The sequence below is a fragment of the Streptopelia decaocto genome (assembly GCF_964273445.1).
Source record: "Streptopelia decaocto genome assembly, chromosome: 16".
NCBI lineage: Eukaryota > Metazoa > Chordata > Aves > Columbiformes > Columbidae > Streptopelia > Streptopelia decaocto.
The window spans coordinates 11,255,821-11,279,482 of NC_138671.1; the positions used below are offsets into that span (position 1 = coordinate 11,255,821).

A 23,662-nucleotide genomic window follows, 5' to 3' on the forward strand; every position below is an offset into this window, starting at 1 on the left:
CTCTTCTTTAATTACTCCAAGGCCCGGAAAGCGTTGACAGAGAGACAGAAGGATCTGGAAATGAAGACGCAGCAGCTAGAGGTGAAGCTCAGCAACAAGACAGAGGAGGAGATTAAGAAGGCGAGACGGAAGTCGACTCAGGCCGGTGAGTGCCCGTGTGCGTCAGCGCCCGAGGGGAGCGCAGCCCCCTGGCAGCAGGAACCGGGTGGATGCAACTGCACATCCACCTGTGTGTTGTTCATGGTATTGTAGCTGCAAAGTCCAAGTGATCTGTGCTACAAATCCATTTGGTATTAAATCCTCTGAAGAAACAAGTCTGTTTTTTCCAAGTCAGATGTCCCCAAATTATTATTTTGACAATTGGCGTGAGAACAGTAAAAGCAGGTGAATTACCCATTTGTTTAATGAAAGTGCTGAGATAACAGAATGTGAAAGTTTCAAAGTCAGGTTCAAAGAAGCTCTGCTGAGGATGTTTCATCCTTAAGTCATAGTTCCTTCCTTGGTTCTTTCCTAAATCACAGTCACCCACAACTATGTGGGTGCCTGTTATGCTACCTATCACTGTCTTTTTCCTTGAAAGTGAACTTGTTTCTTTTTTTCCCTGCTAGTCAGTGATTAAAAAAATTTCTGTTCAAGGGATACTGAGGGTAGAGTAGCGAATGCTACACTGTACTGAGTACACAGCTACTTGATGTGACCTATGCATGTTTTACAGAGGCTCAAACCACTTCTATGGGATCCATCAGGAACTGATTCGATATCTGTAAAGCTGATATGTGCAGCTCTTTTAGTACCTGTGCTGAAAATGTGTTTTAAGTAGGGCTTCTGTGTTTCATCCCTTCGCAAGTCTGTTCCTTGGCAGCGTTCTGAGGCTTTTAAAAAACCTCAGGGTAGCCTGTCTTGGTCTTGAGAAGACTGAGAAGAGTCTTTCACAGTGTGACCGTGTGTAAAGACAACCATTTGAGTAGAAAAAAAGTTACGTTTTAGCGACAGGAAGCTCCATGAGAGACGCTCCTTGTCCATCTGCAAATCCACAGCCTTTCTGTGCGAGTCCTCAGAAATTGCAATAGATATTTATTGAACGAGCAAGGGAGAGCTGAAGATCACACAATCACAGTACCCCAGAATGTCAGGGGTTGGAAGGGCCCTGGAAAGCTCATCCAGTGCAATCCCCCCATGGAGCAGGAACACCCAGATGAGGTTACACAGGAAGGTGTCCAGGCGGGTTGGAATGTCTGCACAGAAGGAGACTCCACAACCCCCCTGGGCAGCCTGGGCCAGGCTCTGCCACCCTCACTGGGAAGCTTCTTCTCAGATTTAAGTGGAACCTCCTGTGTTCCAGTTTGAACCCATTGCCCCTTGTCCTATCATTGGTTGTCACCGAGCAGAGCCTGGCTCCATCCTCCTGACACTCCCTCTTTCCATATTGATCCCCATGAATGAGTCACCCCTCAGTCTCCTCTTGTCCAGCTCCAGAGCCCCAGCTCCCTCAGCCTTTCCTCACACGGGAGATGCTCCACTCCCTGCAGCATCTTGGTGGCTGCGCTGGACTCTCTGCAGCAGTTCCCTGTCCTGCTGGAACTGAGGGGCCACAACTGGACACAAGATTCCAGGTGTGGTCTCCCCAGGGCAGAGCAGAGGGGAGTTTGGTGTGATTCTCCCCAGTGCTCTCCCCCACTTTGTGCCACTGGTATGATGTGTGGTGGGGGAGGATTTATGCATCAAACTGTTAGGGAGAGAGTAATTGAGCCTCATTTAAAGGAGAAAGAGTTTTTATTAGGCAGAAAGCAGTAATCTCTGAGACATGCCCTGCAGATTTCCCACCCACCTTTCCCTCTCTGTCAGAGCTGTGCAACAAAGGAAAAATCGAAAGAACCGCAGCTTATTGTGTCACTGCCCTGAACGCAGGAGGAAGCCGGAGCTCAGCTGGAATCGTGTGTCTCCAGAGGCTGGAGGATGCGTTAGTGTGCGGCTGGGCTGGGGCAAATCAGTGTCCAACCATCTCAGACAGCTGGAACCTGTTTAAAACAGACCCATCGTAGAATGCAGACTCACCTACAGAGCGCTACCCCATAGCTCAATAACTCCTTGATTTCCCATTTTAACGATTTTATTTTTCAGATAACTTTCTGTCTATGACCATTTTTTTTTTTTTTAACTGAAGTAGCTTGCTTTCATAGTTCTGGGAATTTTGTAAAATATTACTCTGTGTTCATATTTTCCTTTTAAAATCTTGTATTTCCCCCTTATTCTTTCTCGCTCCAACCCCCTGATCTTTTACCACACCTCATGTGCACGCATTTGGTTGTTTTGTTGCACCTGCCAAATATGATGTAACAGAACTGCCCCCAGCTCCACCAGATCTGACGTTCAAACTCTCTGTGTCTCTCTATAAAAGCTGAACTGCAGTTTCCTTCTGAGCTCTGTAACACTGGCCAGAGAAGCCTCACGTGTTGCTGTCTTGGACTTTTCAGGGGATGACCTGATGCGCTGCGTGGATCTTTACAATCAAGCTCAGTCCAAGTGGTTTGAGGAGATGGTGACCACCACTCTGGTATGTAACTCTGTGTAGCATCTTACACGTATAACACGGCAAAATCGTAATGGCACAAAACATTCATCACTCGTAGGTAGTTACAGGGCAAAGCAGGGGGAAAAACGGGGTGATAAATCTCCCACTGTATTTCCTTCTTAGCAGTTCTAAGAAAAACTCTTATCATTAGGGGAAGGAAGAAATAATTGTTTCTTTGCAGAGGCATTAAACCAGTTCAGGGCTGCTTGGGGACCAGAACGCTGGAATAGTCCCCAGGAAGGATGAAGTAATGCACAAGAAATACATGTAAAACATGGTAAATCGCTGAATCCACTTACACATCAATGAATTTTTGTGTTCTATGATTTTACTATTCCATCACAAGTATTGCCAGCTCAGAAGAGGCATGCTTTAATTGCCTGTTGTTCTGTTTCTCTGAAGATAACACAGCTCACAGTGTTCACCATAAGGGTGTATTCCTTTGGCGTTAGTCACCAAGATGCCAAGGTACAGCTTTGATGTGCTGTATTCCTGGAAATACCTGTACTTGGGCTTATGCCTCCTCCCTTATGTCGTTCCTTAGAGCCCTTCTGGACAACAGCCATTTGCTTTCAAAAGCAGGAAATAAAACTGTCTTTTGCCTGTATTTTTCTCATTGGACAAACACAAAACGGTGAACACCTCCTAATGAGAAGCAGGGTAATAAATTGCTCAGCATTTGGAAGTGTGTCAGTGAAATGTTTAAACTGCAGGAAATAAATAAAGGCAGATGGATGAGTGGAAAACCAAGAGGTGGATATCTTCCCAAAAGCAGAACAAGAGAGAAAAGTTGGCATTCCTATACATAAGAAATCTGATTCTCACCTTCACTGGTGGCTTCTCACTGATAAAAATGACACTGACCATCAGAGCCACTGGCGTCTGTTAGCTGCATATTTGCTCCAGGAGAAGTACGACGGAGAAGTGCGCTAGTAAATAGCTTAAGAGAGAGGTCGCAGCCTGCAGGCTGCACAGCGGGTTTGTCAGTTGTGAAACGCAGGCTGACAAGCATTCGAAGGTGAGTCTTGGTAGACGTGAATATGAAATGTGAATTGAAAAACAGTCTGCATCTGACCAGCTCACATACAGATTGGTCCATATGCAATACAAAGTCGAGAGAGCTAAGAGCTGAAGGTGTGTGTTCACTTGCATAACTTCCTCCGTGAGGTTTCTGGTGCAGATACAACACACGTTCTGCATATGGTGTTCTCACCAGCCCTAGCACACTGGGTTCTGCATTCTGGTCCTGTGCATCTGTGCCCTGCAAACGAGACTGAGTTTGCAGAGGGTCATATTTTCCGTGATGACAGTACATCAACTGGCACAGCAATGGGAGCTCAGTCTATTTCAGTCCTGTCCATACAGTCAGCTCCTTTGATTTTCCTCCTCCCCAGGCAGATCGTCTGCCACCTGAGATTTTTGTGCTGTCACGAAGAATCTTTTTCCCCAAAGACATTTAACAAATTGCAAATAGCACAGGGAAGGCAATGTAGCCGCCTGCCTGCTCGTACATGCCCAGGTTGCACTCCACCATGGTGGCCAGGAAGTGGACATCAGAAATGCCCTCTGAAGGCAAGGGGTTTTTTTAAGATTTGGCCCCATTGGTGTCCCTGTGAATACACAGCTCTTAGTGATACATCCATGTCCATTACAGCACATGTCTTACAGGCAGACTTCCCCAGCATCCTGCTTCCACTGCTGCTGCCCAGATGGACAAGGAGGGACTAAGTGCAGATGTTGGGGTAAAATATCAGAATCCAGGAGAAGAGGGAGGCAAAAAAAATCAGGAGGAAAGGTAGAAATCGCCTGCCTTTTCAACTAAAGCGTTACTGAGGTCTGCTTACTGACAGCTGAGCAAGGGGCAGACTTGTCGCGGCTCATCATCTGGTGAACGGATGAAACTGCTCTGAAGGGGGTCGCGTTAGACCAAGTGCAGTCAGGCCCTCTGAGCGGTACATCGCAGCGCGGTCTCTTGCTCCCTCAAGCAACAAAGCATGAAAAGCTTCTCACAGGAAACAGGTTCCCTCTTGTTTGCAGCATCCCTGAAGACAGGGTAGTCTCGGTCTTGAAAGGTTTCAACCTCATTTTCTGTCATTAGGCTCTGGCTGAAGTGACTTTTGTTGCTTGCTGTCTCTGATTCTCTGCAAATAGAGGGATGTACAACCACAGAGTTCATCTGCAAAGCGTGACCCTGGGGTGTTATCACACTGGCTAGCAACATTTTGTGTGTTATCCTTTCTCTGGGCCTTCAAGCTCAGCTTCCAAGAAAAATAAGGCCTTGTTTTCCTTCATGTCCAGGAGCTTGAGAGACTAGAAGTTGAAAGGGTGGAGATGATTCGGCAGCACCTTTGCCAGTACACACAGCTGCGTCATGAGACAGACATGTTCAACCAAAGTGTAAGTCTGCTTGTCCTTTGGTCTTTACTGCGCTTCAGCTGGGCAGAACGGTCGCTGTCCTGGCCTGATGGATGTGAAAAGTGTATTAGTCAGCTGGTTAGTTTGCAACAATACTGGACTGACACCCTACAGTCCTGCTCCTCCGAGATGCTCTGATCCTCGTTACATTTCATACTGCTGGATCACAGCTTTTTGCTGGGGGAGACACAGTGAATTGAATCACGTTTGGCCAGCATGAGCCATTATGAGCTCTCCCTGCATGATGCACGACTCCTTGAGGTCCTCTGTTCTTGAAGGAAGACGCTAAATGGTTTCACTGTTGTGGGAGGGAGTATATATTTATTTTATTACTAAAAAAATGTTTAGTTTTGAAATATTAAAATACGGGGAATGTATACTGACCTCAATACATGGTTATATTTGGTGTAAGGTGCAGATTGCAGGACAGGAGTCAGAGACCAGCCGGCCAATGCCTGGCATAGGAAGCCTGGCTTTGATGTCCAAAATCTGCCTCCTCTCCTCGCTATGAGGCTTCACATTCAGATCTGGCTGTTGTCCACCGGGTCTCACATATGTGTGCTTCTCACTTGTATGCGAATACAACGTAGGTGTGCCCAGAGCTGCTCTAGGCTTCTGAGCAATGTCTGTCTCTGCTTGGAAATGCGCCCTTGACATTTTGATTCTTGTTTTGTTCATTTTAGACAGTAGAGCTCGTGGATCAGTTGCTTCGGAAGGTGGATCCTGCCAAAGACAGGGAACTGTGGGTAAAAGAACACAAAACTGGAGATATCCGGCCTGTGGACATGGAAATATAGACTGATCTCTAGTTGTATGTGATGAGTCCACTGCATTAACCAGGCTAACGTTAGATTTCTAAGGGTCAGAAGAGCATAGGGAAAAGGTTGTTCCACTACTCGACACCTTGTAATTTATGCCTGTGCAGGCTATCTCTGTTACATTTAGTCATAAAAGTGGTCCTCATTGTGCTGAGCCTTAAGCACCAGACATTCCGGGGTGAAAGAACCAGATGTGTGTTTCCCACCAGGGGTTCCCAGTTGCACGCAGCTTCCAGGAGAAATCTGCTTTCTGGTACGGAGAGAGCTCTGTTCTTCAGTGACTTTGTGCTCCATCCCTTGCATGACTATCTCTATACAGTATGTTAGAACAACCTCGCAGCGAGCCTCTGACTAGTAAGTAGATAACTGTTCAAACATGGTGCGGGACGCAAGGAAGTCCTGATCATGAATCCCAGGTCTGTCACTGACTGCTTTCATGGCCATAGGCAAGTCAATTAAGTTTTCTGGCTCCCCCATCTATAAAATACGCATATCTTGCAGTAATGTTGTGTGCATACATTTATTTCATGTAACAGTTTCCCACCATGGCAATGAAGTGATGGCCCTTCTCCCAAAATTTATGGAGAAGACTCCCATTCTTGCTGTTTTTTACTCCCTCTCAGGGATACATAAACCCATTATCATCATGATTTCTGTTCTAAGCCAATCAATAAGGCTGCAAGGGTTACCATCACCATTATTTATCAGGAAAGACTTGGTTGTGCTATACCTACCTCATTAGCTGTCTGAGTGCCCTCAATGACAGAAAGAGGTTCTATACCAAGGAATAAGTGAGATGTTCAAAACCCTTCCTGCTTTTGCAAGAAGTTTTCGCACAGAATCTCCCTAAAGACAGTCCTCTAACTTCTTTTGGGATCCGGGTTTAAATTGCACTTTGTTGGTTCCTTCAGGTGGATATCACAGCCTTTAGGTATCTTTAATTACCAAGCTTGTCCAGCCAAAATGTGCGTTTTATCCTTTTAGAGCCTGATTTTCAAAGGTGCCACAAATCTGTGATGCTAGATTGTATAAATGTAGGTGCCCAGCACTTCTGCACCATCAGATTCTTAATCTTAGGTTTTTCCTTCGTCGACCTTACCACAAACCACCAAAAATTCAGCACTACTCTTGGCACATAGTGTTATATAGTTTGGAGACTGGTTTTGAGAAGCTATTAATTGTCTTCTCCTGCTGTTATCTCTGGTTGGTTATTCAGTGTTGCCGTTAATATATCTTCCAGCATTCCATACGATGCCAAGATCCTTCAGATTATTGCTTTGTGTGCAGCAGAAACCTTGATTCTCACCACCGTGGCCTTTACTCAGTGTTTACTGTGTTGTTATCTACAATTTGCCAAACGTACCGTTTCATTCGATCCACAGTTCTGCTCCACTTTGTCTCATCGTTACCATCCTTTTTCTCCCCAACACAAAAATTGCATCCTTCTTTTGTTCTACAACTACTCCAGCTTTGTGCTGTGATTCCATCATTGAGAATTAATATTCCCCTTTATAAATACAAACTGAAACACAGAGAAATCTTACCTGAAACACGTGTTTAATGGTGCTGCAGTGGTTATTTTTCTGGATTGTTACTTCAAACTGAATTCTGTTGCATTTTCCTACAGTTCCCTTTTTCTCAACCATCTCTCCAGCAGCACAGATTCATTCCTGCCTTGCAAATGCCTCGAAAACCCACTTCTCTGCTGTGTCATTAACCTTTATAAACCTTTGCACGTTGGCAGGTTCAATGCCGCGATCACCATTCCTCGTGTGACACCTCCCATGCTGCAAATCTATTACACACCTCTGAATTGGCGACCGCTGTTTTCTTCTCGGTGTTGGAAGCATCCAGCACACTTACGTGGTCTCTCCTAAGTTCTTGCAAAAAGCATTTGCAATGCAGATGAACCGTGGTTTGCCTGAGTGTCGCATGGTCCTTGAGCTCAGTTCAATACAGTTGCTTTCCTAGACCCCTCTTCCGTGGCTCAAGCGGGGAGGTTTAGTGATGATCTCTCTTTTTCATTCTTCTTATTGATTCACTCTTTATCCTGTTCTTTTGGCATCCCAGTGTATACTTTTCCTATCTCTACCATGCACTTTCGAGGACAGGCACCACTTTTTTATTGGTTTTTCTCCTTGTTGTTTGGTTTGGTTTGGTTTGGTTTGGTTTGATTTGATTTGGTTTGGTTTGGTTTGGTTTAAGAAACCACAGGTGCCAGGTAAGCTTTTGAAACTTCAATGGCCAAAAATAACTGGAGTACCTAAGAGCTGCATCTCAGGTCAACCCCTGTATTCTAAGCTATATTGTAAATTAAAACGAGCAATCTTGACAATACCTCACCACATTCTTGTCTTGGTTGTAAAACAAAGCTAGTTATGCACTTCACCCAGTGTTCTCCTTAATATCTGAAATAATCTGTTATTAATTACAGTTTATTTTTCCTCTTCCTTTAAAGATGTTTGTTATTTTATCTATTTCGTGCTGGAAATACAGTCCATTAGCACAGGTTTCTCTGTGGATTCAAATGTATTCTGGTTCCGCTACTTAAGCTGCACTTCTCAGTTGTATTTTCTGGTAATCTTTTTCCCCCCTTTGATTTATTTCCAAACAGTTTTCATATTTCTAGTTTTTGGTCCATTTGAAATGTTGCAGGAACGTGTGAGCTGCACAAGACAATAAGTCTCTTGATGGAGTCTGTATCTCTTTTTCACTTCGATAATCTGAGGGACCGCTTGTGCCTGGCTGTTCATCTTCAACAGGCCCCGCGAGTGATGGGGCTGCCCTGCGGTGGGTGAGATGCTTCCTGTACAACAAGAATTCCATCCGTAATCGGTGGAAGTGTTAGGGCAGTTTTCCTGTTGCTTCTAGACATCTATTGCCTGCAAAAGATGATATTCCCTTGTGATACAACACTGCAGACAGTGGGATCAGTGCTATCAGGCTGATGGATCCGGGACAGTGTGACACCTTGCAGGTCAGTTCTTCGGAACGGACAGCATCTTCAAAGAAGGTAGTGACAAGTTTGAAGGGAAGCATGGATGCCTGCCCTCATGGTTGTTCCTAACAAGGTGACTCTGGGGGTTTCAGCATTGCTCTGTTCATCTTCCAGTGAGTTGAAAAAATGCAGCTGAACTCAGTCTTTCCTTGTGCAACAGCTCATCCTAACCAGCTGCTTCTCTGGAACAAGATCAAGCTTTGTGTTATGTTAAAATAGCTAGCGTGTGAAAAGCATTGTGATGTTGTAATGTAGCTAATTAATAGGAATAGCAAAGTAAGTCTCTTGCCTCCATAGGTACTGAGCTTAAGGGTCACCTTGTTTTGTCTGGCGGGTGGACACGCACTTGATGAAAGTTTTTACTGTGTTATTCACCACAGCTATCAGGGTTTCTCTGTTGAGTGACGAGGCTGTCTTGCATTTTCCTACAGCTCTGTGGTCACAAAACAGAACACGAGCTTTTTGGTTTTTGGTTTTTTTTGCTTTCACCTGAACAGATAGAATTAGTGGAAATTTGCCTCTCGTTCTTATCTGATCATTCTGCTGGCCCAGGTCTCGTGCTATCAAGCCTCTGGCTCCCTGGTGATCTTGGCTTCGGCAAGAACCTTTCGGCCCTTATCAAGCTCAAGCGCTTCATGAATTCCTACAGCTTTGAATCCATTTGGTGTCCTGACTCCAGTGCCAAAGCTGCTGAGGTGCTTACCAGCTGTCACCACAGCTGCCACACAGAACGAGAGCATTTTATTCATCATCCATACCATATGACTTCAGAGCCATCTTCTGGCCCAGCTGACTCAATAGAGCGTCCTCATTGGAAGTCTAAGGTGTTCTTACAGCTAATTTCCTGACAGAGCTCATTCTGGATCCAGTGCTGTTGGTTGATTCCTGTTGGAGTTAAGAAGATGGAAACGAGTCCCTTACCACACGGGCCAGTTGCACTCTTCTCCCATCACTGGCAAGATTCCACTTGCTCTCATAGAGCAACATCCCAAATGGGCTAATTCTGAGATCTCCAATCTACTCCAGATTCACTCAGGTCGGTCGCTCACATTTGTTCGTCTTCTGAAAGGCTTCAGTTGCTCCCTTATGGAAATGTTATTTCATGATTTGACACTGGGATCTTTAGAGATACATTTAATATTTTTTTTAAGTGTTAAAATATCTTACCAGTAGTGAAAATCACATGGAAATCTGTTATGTTTCCGGAACATGTTGCCCCACCTGCAGCCCTGCCTGAGCTGCTGCGGTGTGGCTGTGGTCCCCTTGGCTGCACAGTCACAGTGAACACTGAAATCGTTCTTCCTTTCGTGCATGACAGTGTGCAGACTCGTACTCTCTTTCTCTTTACTCTTTGTGCATCTGCACAGTTCCATGTTGTGGAATTAGCTGCTTTTTGTTCAGCTGGCAGCCCCACGCTGTTATGTCAGCATGTGTAGCCATCTTGTGACAGCAAACTGCACTCAGATCACCTCTTTTTCTTGTGTGTTTTTTGGTTTTTTATCTAACAGGAATTTTCTCCAAAGCATTCGCAGGAAACTTTTGCATGCTCAGTAGCAGTCCTAATTTCTCAGACCTTCTCAGAACCTGTTTCTAATGTCATTATTGAAGTATTTGCTGCAAGTTCAACTCAGAGATTTCTTGAAGACAACATCGCATGTAAGCGATAAGAGACTTTGAAAATCAGGCTAACAAATAGTCGTTGGGTACATGTATAAGGTAAAACATCAGGAAATGAGAACCTCAAATACTTAATGTGTAAGACCCAGCTGCTCTACCTGCAGCTCCCAGCAGCTCCAGGAGTGACCCTGTGTCGGGCCGGGCTGGGAGCGCAGCTCTAGAACATGGGCCTGCAGCTGATGCACCCACAGAAACCCCAATCCAAAATCAAGTGAACAAGTAGCTCTGCCCACCTATTTCTTCAGTCACACACAAGGAGAAAAAGAGCACTGCTCACCCAGGTGGGCCCTTCACTATCAAGCACCTTAAGAAATCCAGACCAGCACCTTGAAGGTCCCCTTGGAATGAGTAGATGTGACTTCGTGGTGTGATCCATTGATTATTTCCCTCTGAACTGAAAGTGTATTTTCTGTTTTATCGTAGCTAGTGTGCACTTTTGCCCTGCTGGGCCTGCTGGGCTTGTTCCCAGAGATGCCAGTCAGAGCCTGGTCTCCCGGAGGCCACCCCAGTCACCCTGACCGTCCTGCTTTGTGACAACCAGGCCTTCAAAAGAACTAGGCCTTCAAAAGGTAGTGTCAAAATAACGAGCTTTCCTGGTCCCAGACCATTCTGGAAGGTCTGGATGCTTTGTGCCACCCAGCATGTGTTGAGGTAGGAGCGTGAGGTCCCAGCGGTCGCTGCAGTGCTGCTGTGAGCAGTTCTTGCTGCGCGGGCGCTCGCCGTGCACGGATGGTCGGGAACGGCTGACGAGCATCCTGCACAGCAGAGCTGTCTGACCTTGTGCCAGAGGAGCCTGATGGTCACATTAAGTTAAATGTGGGCAACAGTCACAGACAGATTCAAATTAAGAACAGACACATGGGGCAGGAAATCATTTAGCTGCCTCAGTGGCGTCTGAGCTTCTTGACACGAGGCGCTTGTCTCCCCCAGACCCCGATGGGCCCAGTAACAGGCTCACCCCTCTCCAAATTCTGCTTAGCATATGGAAACGAGTGATTAGATGTTCCCGTGTATCTATTGCTCGATATGGGCTCTCCGCTGGTGCCTGGTTGTGCCGGCGGTGGCTGCAGAGCGGTCGGTGTCGTTCGGCGGTGCCCGGCGCCCTCAGGCTGAGCCGAGCGTGGCGCGCAGGCCGCCTGCAGGAGCTTGAGCACACGGTCTTTCTGCTGTATAATGGTGATGAGGTCTTTCCCATCAGCAAATCCTTGTCTTTTCCCGAGAAGCACTATTTTATAACTAATATTCATTACTTTGTCTCATAGTAGATCTGATCCATATAAATGTGCATCTTTCAGTTCTTTTGTTTTTCCTCTTCATTGTTTCGGTGGCCACCCTCCATCCCTGAGATACACCGGTTTTCAGGATGTTTAATTTTGAATTTTCATAGAATGTTGCTTTAATGTGCTGACCAAACACCGTGCTTTTAGGTGTTTTCTGAGAGTGGTAAGTGCGTGCTTTTTGGAGGGTTTATTTTTGCTTTTTGTTTTGGATTTTGCTGATCAGCCACCAGGTTTGGAAGCGCAATGACTCCTTTTTGTGCCAATCACTTTTCTTCCTTACTTGTGGACATTTTTTCTGAAGGGACCAACACATAGCACAATTCGACTTAAATTTCTAATCCCATGCATTCCTCAAGGCAGAAACCTTTTGTGCCTAATGATGCGTCTGATTCTAAGAATTGTACATGGATAAAATCTTTTATAGACCAATAAAAAATAAGTCTTAGATTAACCACATAGTAATCACAGAAGAAATAACATAGATTTGAAACATTCAAATTTAATTCCCTCAACTTACATTAAGTTGAATTATTTCAGGTGCATTGCAAGCGATAAACTCAGTGGATACTCCGAACAAAAGCTTTTCAGCTGCTGAGTGGCCAAGACTATAATTTTGAATATATGCAGTCTTTCAGGGCTTTATTTAACAAGTAACTGAGTAATGGCTTGTATCACAACCTGAGTAAAATTCTCATAGTTCCCCTTGAAGTGCCTCTTGAAACCTTATCTGCTACAAGTATGTAGAATTCACCCTACAAATTCCCAAAGCTCAGGAGCAGCCGGTTTGCACAGATCTGTGCAGGATTCTCGGTGCCGCCGTCCTCGCTCTGCGCTCTTCTTGGACGTCCACATATCCGGAGCCCCACGGTCTCTCACCGACCCGGTACAGTCACCCGAAATTCTCAAACAAAGTAGGAAACGTTAGACTTAAAAGCAACCGCACTGAAGGAGTGTCGCTAAACCAACGCGACACATCCCTCAGTATAAGGGTCTCGGTAAAATAAGCAGGGAATTCTGCATAAAAACATATTGGAAGTCTAAAGATGGAGAGTAATTTCGGGGATATCACATCTGCATGACGTGACAATCGTAGTCATTTGAATTTGGTAACGCCTGACTGGAAATCGCCTGTGCCTTTGGGGTTTTTTAATGGGATGGCTGAGATTTTCGGAATAGCCTGAAGAATCTGGATGTCCATTTACCACTCTTTTACTCTTTAGGATGCACCTCTATCCATTATGAAAAAAATAAGCAGGTACTAGTATTGGGCAGATACTTTATTCTCCTATTTAAATGGTTTCCTTTCAGCAGCCCACAACAGTGGGAAGAATCCACCAAACAGTTTTGCAGGGATTTACAGGGATTCAAAAGCGAGCCAGATGATGAGTCATGTACTAAACCAGAGTTTTCTACTAAAATGAAGCTATTATTTGGTCCTTTTCTGTAATTTTTGCTAAATACTTCTAAATTTCTAGGAAAGTTATCTTCTGCCAGTACTAATGACTTATTTTTAAAGATGTTTAACCAAAATTTTATAACTTTCCAGAAATTTTGGCTGAATAGACCCCTTAAATAGTTGATGTATCATGCAGCCTCTGTCTGGGTGAGAAATGAATTTTGGATAAGTGTGCAAATTATAGGATGGCTTTTGTTCCATAAGGATACATGAAGGAATCGCTCACTGAACTTAAGTTGAATGCAGAGGACATTGAAGGGGCAGATCTTGGGTCAACTGGAAGAGTTCAGTGGAAGCCACTTTATGTCAGCTGTGGGTCTTGTCCTTCAGTATTGAAGGCATTTCCTAGACATGATTTTTCTGTCCTACTGTAAAACAATTTCATATGGTTAAACTGTATTTTCCTATATTGTTCTGCAAGTTTATATGCACCACAGTGCTCATCTCATCTCCTGTAAAATAAACTGTACAGAGACACACTGAGCATGGAATTGTCCTTACCCAGTTGCTTTTTCTTCTCCCAAAGCCGCACACCTTTTGAATGTAGTATCATCGAACACCACTTGGGGTGCCATATGCGCATGTTCTGCTTTGTTGATAATGCAGCTTGAATTTGCGATCACGTCACTCGTGTAATCTACTTGTACTCATCCTTTTCGGATGTTTGCATGATGTTCAATTGAGTACAGCCCCTAAAGTTTCATTTTTATTAGGAAATCGATTTAAGAAACACCTGTAGTTCAGTGGTTTTGTTTCTTAAACAAGCAGGCAAGCTGACCATGGTCAGTCCGAAAGCAGCTGCTGTGGGATGGGCGTGCGTTGAATCACCTGTAAGTCTTCATCCAGTCAGTGCTTTACCTGCAAGTTCCATGTGCATCTTGAACCTCAGTTGAAGAGGAAACACTGTTGTAAAATGCTATTGTTAATAAATCGTTCTACTTTTGAGTATTTGAGTTAACATGCATGCTGGCAGGTGTTCTGACCAAGTCAAGATCAGCCTTGCCAAAACCCTGTCTAATCCAAGACCTGACTTCAGAAGTGACCAGCCTGGGTCCAGCTGCAGCAGCAGAGCCCAGCGCCAGCAGTGTCGCAGAACGTGAAACCACCTTCCCAGCGACGTGCGACTTGGAGACCTTGGAGCTAACAGCGTTATCCACACACCTCATAAACCTCACCGGAGCCTGCTTCTGAGAATTTGCCTCGTTTTGAACTAATGTAAAATTTCGGTTTCTGCACCCACCTGCAGAACGGCATCCCACAGCTCCACAGTGTGTTTGTACGCTCATGGGTAAGTAGTTGCAGAGGTGCGCACACTCTTCTCAGAAAAGGAGAAGAAAGGTAAGACACTGAAAAAGTTCCAGGTGGGAACTTGGTTTTCACAGCAGGGTCTTTGCACCTAAATCTGTTAAATAAATCTCTGAATGTTTTGGGCCATGATCTAGTCAATGGACTGAAGTTGGACCAAGGGTTGGACTTGATGATCTCTGAGGTCTTTTCCAACCCAGTCGATTCTGTGATTCTGTGTTGGCGCATGGTATAGAGCAGCTTGGTCAACACTTAACAGTTCTCCGTGCACTGTGGTACATTTAGCTGCAATTTATCAACAAAAAGCATTTTCAGTTGTAGAGGACTTAGACACACCTTTGAAACTCAAGATGGGGGGTTACTGTACGAGCCATGACGCTTATTTACCACACTGGTGTTGTGCTGGTGCTCAGAAAAACGTAACGGTGAAAGGAGCAGAGTGAGTGGTGGAAGCAGCAGGGCGGCAGCCTCGCAGTTTGCGACGTTAAGATGTGGAGGGCAGGAGGTTTTACCACATTCTGCACTGGAATACCTGTGTTAGACTTTTGCAACCAAAAGAACTAAAATATCAGCTTGGATTCCACTGTGCAGTTAAGCCGTTGACCCTCTCGTGTTCCTCAGACGCGGAAAGAAAGCTGCAGGGGCACCAGCCAGGAGGTTTGATTTCAGACCACTTTGGGATTAAGGAGCAGACATGCTCTGTGCTTCAAGCTGTTAACGAATACTTCAGCAGTTCCTGTTAACTGTAAATAAAATTACGACAATACAATCTGCATCTTCTGCTGTTTCCCTGACCAGCAATATGATCCTGAAATCTCCATATAAATACAAGTCTTCTATGTGGTGAAGTGGACAGTATGTTAGGAGTATCCTAAATTCCATTTTATTGCAAATATGAAGTGGGAATTGGAGGCTGTGTGCACGCCATCAGAGGGGATCAGAGCCCGTTTTGCTGTGGGTGCTGTTCCTCACCGCACTCGGGCTGCGTTTGTGCTGGGGGTGGAACAACTCAGTCTTACTGAGGGCAAAATTTGGGGGTGATTTGGTGGTTACAGTGAGCTGTGAGAGGCAGGCTCTTGATGGCACGGTGCTTTGCAAATATGATAGGCCCAGGCAGGGTCTCTCAGCAGAGCGTATTTTAATAACGATTTCGCAAGTCTGGGTGTTCTACTGAAAGGTAGGCACACATAACAGGGCAAAAGGCCCCTGCTTGTATCCCCCCAAAATCCTGGCCGCAGTTTCCCTCCCCTGTTCCTCATGGGTTGGTACTGCAGGGTTTACATCCCACCCCAACGCATACAACACCCTTCCCCTGATCAATATGGTACTTGGGCTACACTTCCCCCTAAATTAACTTGTAAATACAGGTATCAGTATGTATACAGGTGTCAGTATATATTCCGGGAAGTGATTGTGCTTTTCATTAAGGATCCATAGTCCGATGTCTCTCAGTCCTCCGCCCTGCTGGGCTCAGGCACCAGGTCCCCAGTGATGTAAAAACAACAGTTCTCCGTTTAACGTTCTTTACACCCAAGAAACACAACAAACTGTTAAAATTCCTCCGCTTTAGGAGGACATGTCGGGGCGGATGAATTGAGTGCAGTTCTGAGCAGCATTTTCCAAAGCCAAGAGCTGGATTGCTGTGCTGAATTACTGCTCGTTCTGTCAGTCCTGCTGCTGTCGGGTGGCTGGGGGGACGTGTTCCGTGGCTGTTCTGAACAGCTGGGCTCTGCTGTGAAGGGCACTGGTGCTGGAAAACCCTGCTTAGACACAACCCTGCAGACTGGTAAGAGCTGAGAGAGGGAAATATCTTGGATGCGGTGCAGCTGTGAAGGGTGATTGGGGCACACACAAAATCCCATCTGGCCTGTGTCGCTGCTCCTGGGCATGTGCTATGGGTGGGATGTGTAGCCCCTTCCCAAATCCCTTAGCAAGCAGATTCTGAACTGACGGCCCCATCAACGGGGACAAGACCCAACAGGAGCCGGGGGAAAATATTACCTGACTTCTGCAGCTCAAGGAAAGCGCTTTAACCAGCACAGGTTTTGTTTCTGGCAGTCCCGAAAACTGCAGTGAATGCAAACTGTGGTGTGAAATGGCACATGCCAGGACTTGCCCAGGTCATCCCATATTGCGTCTGGGGGGCCAGGGGCCCGGCTGCCGCAGCACACGGGCGCGGAACTGGTCACTGGTGGCTCAGTGAGGGGTTTACACAGGGCATTTCAGAACTAGCCATCTGCTTTGTTGGCTGTAGATGGCCCCATGCATTTATCCTACGCTGTTGAAGTGAAGTGTTCACTTTTGATAGTGTATAGTCTATTCTCATTATTGATTTTGGACTGTCACGCAACACGGGGAAAAATATAGCGCTTCAGGCATACACATATCAGGGGTAAGACTGTCTCTGCAGTGACCTCCTATGTGACAAAAGCCCCATCAATTGATTTGAGGCAAATTTTGTATAATTTAATTTAATTTTTATTTCACAGTCGTGTGCTTAATATAACCCATGAGCCTGGAAAGCCATGCAACCAGTTAGAACGACTTAGAATGGATGCTATTGAGACAAAACCAATACTGTGTCACCTGAGATGAAATATTGGTGTAGATCTACCTTACAAAATTACATTTCTGCAAGATTTTCTCATCCGCTCATTCCTACTGTCACACAGGTCCCAAACCCTTCCTGCCCGCTCCACCCAGCAGGCAGAAAACATCACCCTGCGGTGCTTATAGAGACCTGGACCCTGGGGTTCCTACCATAGCAGTGACCAGTAACTATTTTTCCCTTTGAAGGAGGTGCTGTCCGGTCACTGTGAGCTGTACCTCACGCCTTATGAAAAGCCAGTCGTCAGTAGGTTAGTAAAACTTCACAGGGTCCGAGGAACGTTAACTGCTTCCTATTTGTAAGACAATCCTTTGTGTTTGGCAAATGAACACCTTTTGGGGTTATGCACGGGGTTTTATGTCCAAGAAGCTAAAGGCTCATTTTAAATCGCTATTCCTAGCTCATCTGAAGACCAGGAACACCCCTGATTAAGCTTTCGTCCCAACAGCCTTCTACATCTCTTCTTCCGTACCCTGTGGGTCACCCTCTCAGCTGAAGCGGAAACAAGCCAGGAAGGCTCTTTTCTTCACATATCCCTCCTGCTAGAAGCATTCCAATTCACCGAAGCAATGGGCAAAGAATGGTAATTCAGGCTGCAAAGCCAAGCTGCAAATTCTTATGCTGAGGATGGCAGAATTTTGCCTAATCTGAAACAGGTTTAGGCTTTGGGGAGAAAAACTGTACTGCAAGCGCTGCTGGAGCCAGAGGTTCGCCTCTGCTGCAGAAGGTGCTCAGTGTGGACCGTGGCAGGAGCTGGAGGGAAGGAGCACGAGGTGCGACGTGTCCGTGCGCCCCCGGCTGTGTGGGTTCCCACCCCCGGGACGACACAGAGCAGCACAGCACCTGAGTCTGAATGGACCAGAGGTTCTCGCCGGCTCCGATACGCTCGGGTTTTGCGGTTAGAACAGAACACGCCTCAGCAAGCCCCGGCACTTTTCCGCATCTGCCCCGTGGGTGAACTCGGCCGTCGTGTTATGAGAACACGCGTTTGTGCCAGATCGTGCTGATTTGGTTTACACGGGAGATCCAAAGACTTCAGATCGAGAGGCTCCAGCTCTGTTCTGGCTACAGACAAGAAACACACGAGGTGCTTGACAAGGGTGGAGGTAAAAGAGCAGTCATTGAGACAAACAGAGAAACAAGCGATCTAATCAATGGCATGATTAAATCTATTTATCACAATTGTAAAAAAGGGGGGGTGGAGGGGTGTTACTGAAAATGAATGTACAAGTTCTCCTGAACACAAGGTAAACTGCTTCTAGTTGTTGATTGTTAAAATACAGGAGATGATGTTACGTCAAGCAGAGCTTGCCCATGTATTTATCTCTTTTAGCAACTTGCTGTTTGAGGAGAAGCCCTGGGATTATCTGCCAGTGCCCTTTGACCCTCCTGCAGCTCACAGACAGCTCTTGCCTCTGAAGATGCAGGTTTTGCAGTGCACGTTTCGCTCTCTCACACCAGATGTCACTGTGCCTCCTTTTTGCCCCAAAGGCTTCAGACTGGGATGTCTTTAGAGAACTGCAGCTGTGTCCATTGAAAATGGCAAGATCCGTTACCAGGACTGGCCATGGACCACGTGCAGCCCCAACAGCACAGAAATCCATCCCCTCAGCCACAAATGTGAAAACTACCTGCTTTTTACAATGTGATTTCATTGCCTTAATTTACTCATTCTTCTGCACTGTCGGTCTGCAGACCTCCAATGTGTCCCAATTTGGAACAGTACAAGGAGAGGGGAGAAAACAGGCCATGTCCTCTGATGTGCCATTGGACATATTTCTAACTCCATCCTTGGCTGTGGTCAGCAGAGGGCAACACCACATCTGTAGCTGTATTACATACCTTACTCAACCATTACCGCTTAACCCTGATCTGAAACCTCCGATGGGAATTCAGGGAAAGGCTCTTGAAGCATTCCCCAGGGCAGAGTGGTGGGCCTGCAGCACCAGGTGCCTTGCTCAAGGAGTGGGGAATAACTATTGCTAAAGAAGTGATGCCGAACCTTTAGACCACAGGGAGCTACAGTCTTGGCAGCACCAAAGCCCTCGGCATCTCCACCTACCAGGTGGCTGACAGGGTGCCAGGTTTGGAAAGGGCCACGTAACCCTCCACTGGGCAGTTCTTTTCCCTGACGTCACCCTAGTGGGGCTGCTTCCTATATGTTCTGTATGTTCTTATATGTTCTAATATTTCACGTATAACCATCAAAGAGAGTCATGTTTCCTGATGAAAAATAGGCTGTGCAACGGTGTGAGGAAGCGGCAGAAGGCGGCGTTACTGTGTGAGTGTGGAACAAACCAGGACCTCAGTGAGCACAGGCGGACGGAGCCTCGCTGACCAGGGGCACGGGGCTGGAAAGCGGTGAAAATACAGGCTCCTGGCAATCAGGTGCGTCCATCTCGTAAGGTGATGAACCAGCTGCATCCGTGGAGTTCTGTCAGGAGGCAGACACAGAACTAGGAGACAGGTCTGCAACAACGGTCTGACGGCCATCCAAGAGGCAAAGCTGGAGATAGCTGCACCTACAACATAGCTTAGGCACCTGCAGCATAGCTCAGGCTTGAACTTAAATGGTGCTCCTGGAACCATAGGCAGCGTAGGTGGAAGCCCCAGGTCAGGCTAGTGAGTGCACTTAAGTCCTTTTGGTGCAGTCAGGGGCATGACAGACAGTGATCTCTTGGACCTGTCTGCAGGTGTGGTGGCCACTGTACAAACACAAGGCACAATTCTGCTTTGCAGGGTTTAGGATGGACAGAGAACCAGGTCACAGCAGGTCAGAGATGCTCATGGTGATTTGCACTGCTCGTGGAAGGATTCACACAAGACCACTGATAGAAGCAGTCGTAACTACTGCTGTAAGTCAAATGGAGAAGTTCACAGAATCCCAGGATGTCAGGGGTTGGAAGGGCCCTGGAAAGCTCATCCAGTGCAATCCCCCCATGGAGCAGGAACACCCAGATGAGGTTACACAGGAAGGTGTCCAGGCGGGTTGGAATGTCTGCACAGAAGGAGACTCCACAACCCCCCTGGGCAGCCTGGGCCAGGCTCTGCCACCCTCACCAGGAACAAGTTTCTTCTCAAATTTAAGCAGACCCTCCTCTGTTCCACTTTGCACCCATTGCCCCTTGTCCTGTCACTGGTTGTCACCCAGAAGAGCCTGGCTCCATCCTCCTGACACTCCCCCTTTCCATATTGATCCCCATGAATGAGTCCCCCCTCAGTCTCCTCTTGTCCAGCTCCAGAGCCCCAGCTCCCTCAGCCTTTCCTCACACGGGAGATGCTCCACTCCCTTCAGCATCTTGGTGGCTGCGCTGGACTCTCTCCAGCAGTTCCCTGTCCTGCTGGAACTGAGGGGCCACAGCTGGACACAAGATTCCAGGTGTGGTCTCCCCAGGGCAGAGCAGAGGGGCAGGAGAACCTCTCTGACCTACTGACCACCCCCTTCTAACCCACCCCAGGCACCATTGGCTTCCTGGCCACAAGGGCCCAGTGCTGGCTCATGGTCACCCTGCTGTCCCCAGGACCCCCAGGTCCCTTTCCCCTACACTGCTCTCCAACAGCTCTTTCCCCAACTTATACTGGAACCTGGGGTTGTTCCTGCCCACATTCAAGACTCTACACTTTCCCTTGTTATATTTCATTACATTTTTCCCCGCCCAACTCTCCAGCCTGTCCAGGTCTCTGATGGCAGCACAGCTTCCAGTGTCACCACTCCTCCCAGCTTGGTGTCACCAGCAAACTCGCTGACAGTCACTCTATTCCCTTGTCCAAATCATTGATGAATATATTGAATAATACCGGCCCCAGCACTGCCCCTGAGGCACTGCACTGGGTACAGGCCTCAACTGGACTCTGCCCCATTGACCACGACTCTCTGGCTTCTTCCCTTCAGCCAGTTCACACTCCACCTCACTACCCACCCGCTCATCCAGACCGCACTCCCTCAGTTTAGCTGCGAGGATGCTGTGGGAGTTAAATTTATTCTACAAGCCGAATGGGCTGAAAGTGGTTTGGAACCCTCACAGGTTGTTGCATCATATGTCCTTCATAAGTCCCTTGAAAGCAAAGCTATGTGCAAAGTTTAAGCAATTGGTTTAACTTAGCTCTTGTAATCTTTCCTGGTTTGCTACACAGGTGCCAGCTACCATTTCTCTCACATGGTTTCATGAAATACAATGGCAATTTCTGAACTGTTGGTCAGACCAAATGGCCCAAGGAATTCTGCTTGAACGCCTTTCATTGAACCAATGTCACACACAAGTGAACTTTCACCAGTCAGGATCTTCTGTCCACTCAAACCACAGAAATACTGATGTCACATTTCTTAATCAAAGAATCTTGCTTGTATAAATTACTGTCTTGGTCCTTATACAAATAAAAAAAAATTACAAACATGTACTAAAGAAGTATTTATCATAGAGACAAACAGTTCAGCTTCACTGGTTAAAGCCGAGCGCTCTGTTTGCGCTGCTGTTTTCACAAGTCCCTCGAAGCAGAGATGGGAACATCCAGCTCCGATTTTATTTTTACTTCCTGTTTTATAAACAGTCTGCGGGAGCTACAGCGTGAGTTATGGTCTTTTTATTTACAGAGCTATGATCCTTTTTGTAGACTTAGCAAATGTTTGTCTCTGCTTGTTTCCTCAAAGAGACTAGGACTACTTTCTTTTTCTATCAGCTGCTTGGATCTCTTTAAGCTGATTTCTCCAGCACAGTGACAACCACGGCTCTCTGTTCGTGGTCCAGGCTCCAGGAGCAACTCTCGTCCCCAGTTTCTGGCAGGTCTGTGTGCAGGGGATGCAGGTTCCTGCGGAGCGCTGTGCTTAATGGAGAAACGTGGAGCCGAGTCAGGACGCTCTTTGCACCACTGACAGTGCTCGGGAGTGTTTCCCGTCGGCTCACCTTGTCTGCGCGAGTGCCTGAAAATGTGTTACAGTTGTATGCTTAAGAGTATAATTAACTGCCTGGCTGCTGTCGTGCTTCCATGTATTGAAGGGAGATGTGTAGTCAATGCCTTTTTCGTCATTTGTTGCTTTATGCTTTTCTTCAGTCTTTTGTTGAAACCAATTCATTTCTTACCTCTTAGTCTATGAAAACTAAAAATCTGTGTTAGGCCAAAGTCCGTATAGTCCAGTATCCTGACATGGACAGTGACCAGTAAGCACCAGTTTCTTGGACAAGAAGGCTTTGTAATGAAGTACATTGTGATTGATCCTGGATTGCACTCGGAGCCCCCGGTGGTCCCTGCTCAGGGACTCTTCCCCAGGACTGTTGGATTTAAACAGCACTTGACAGGGGTTTTTTTCCTCCCATGAGCTGCTTTTGGAGCTTATATAAACTTCCCATAACATTATGCAGAAAACAGCTGCACAGCACAGTGATGTATGATATGAAACATCTCCTTCTGCTTTCTACTAATCTGCACCTGTCCTGGTTTTGTTAAAAACAAGTTTCTCTTTTAGTGAATTTGCCTGTCAGCTCAAGCTTCATATGAGCTGCATTTTCCTGGAGAACCAGATCCATGTTTTGGTGAACACAGCGATGGAATGTGAGATTATTGATAAGCACAGATGGACATCTTGTGAGAGGGACAACGAGAACAGGTGACCAAGAAACTGACCAACTGTGTATAACATCCCATTCACGTGAATACTGCATATAAAAGTGGGAGATCACCAGGATCTTGTCCCTTTTCCTTATGGCGACATTAGGAGAGGACCTTGCGAGTCGTCCCTGCGAACTGAGGCCAGTGACAGACTGAATCCAGCTCCGGTTGGCTGCAGAGTCCAGTCCAGGACTTCGGGTGCCGGCTCTGCAGTTGCTGGAACGTTCAAGATTGGTTTTGTATATTTTGTATTATTTTCTCTATTTTATCAGTAGCATTAGTAAAACATGTTTAATTTTTCCAACTCTCTTCTCTCTGTCCTTCTTTCCCTCCCGATCACCCATCCTGAGTGGGAAGGGGGGGGGCTGAAGGCGAAAGCAGGGGGAGAGGGGTTAACAATACATCTGCCAGGGTTTGATTGTCACCCCACAATCGAACCTCGACAGCACGTCTCCAGGTTCATTTGTTGTCTTGCCTTTTGTAGCCAGCCTGTGATCTGACAGCTCACTGCTGTTCCTTCCCTCCTGCTCCAATAATTTGTTGTTCAGGAGCATCAGTTCTGATCCTAAAATCTTCCTGCCATGTGCCAGACCTAACCCTGCTCTGTCCTCTCCAGGCAGAATGAACAATACAAGGTATTTAAGATGTAGGCCCCATAAGGAGAACATAATGCCAACTGGCTATTTCTTTCTTAATAATCCATAGCACTTCTTTATTTATGTTGCTTTTTCTCCTGACACTCGGCAATTCCTTGCCTCAGAGTTAACAGGAACTTTAGCCAACGACTATAAGAAAACAGTGTTTTGAATATGCTGCATAGAAACTGTTCTGCAATGCTTATAGATGCTGTTATCTAAAGCAGTAACATTGAAATCTGGAGAAGGATCTGTATCTTCTCAAATCTTAAAACAAGCACAACCTCGAGGGGC

The 23,662-nt window shown here is 46.4% G+C and overlaps 1 protein-coding gene across 4 annotated transcripts in view; it reads left to right on the top strand.

The window, feature by feature from the left end:
- GAS7 (growth arrest specific 7) overlaps window positions 1–14,161 on the top strand; it is a 108,284-nt gene extending 94,123 nt beyond the window's left edge. For all 4 annotated transcript variants that reach the window (XM_082067308.1, XM_082067309.1, XM_082067310.1 and 1 more), the window contains 4 exons: window positions 22–145; window positions 2,475–2,554; window positions 4,871–4,969; window positions 5,671–14,161. In XM_082067308.1, the coding sequence (XP_081923434.1) occupies window positions 22–145; window positions 2,475–2,554; window positions 4,871–4,969; window positions 5,671–5,784 (417 nt within the window). In that variant the 3' untranslated portion in view covers window positions 5,785–14,161. The remainder of the gene's footprint in view (window positions 1–21; window positions 146–2,474; window positions 2,555–4,870; window positions 4,970–5,670) is intronic.
- The last annotated feature ends 9,501 nt before the right edge of the window (window positions 14,162–23,662 follow it).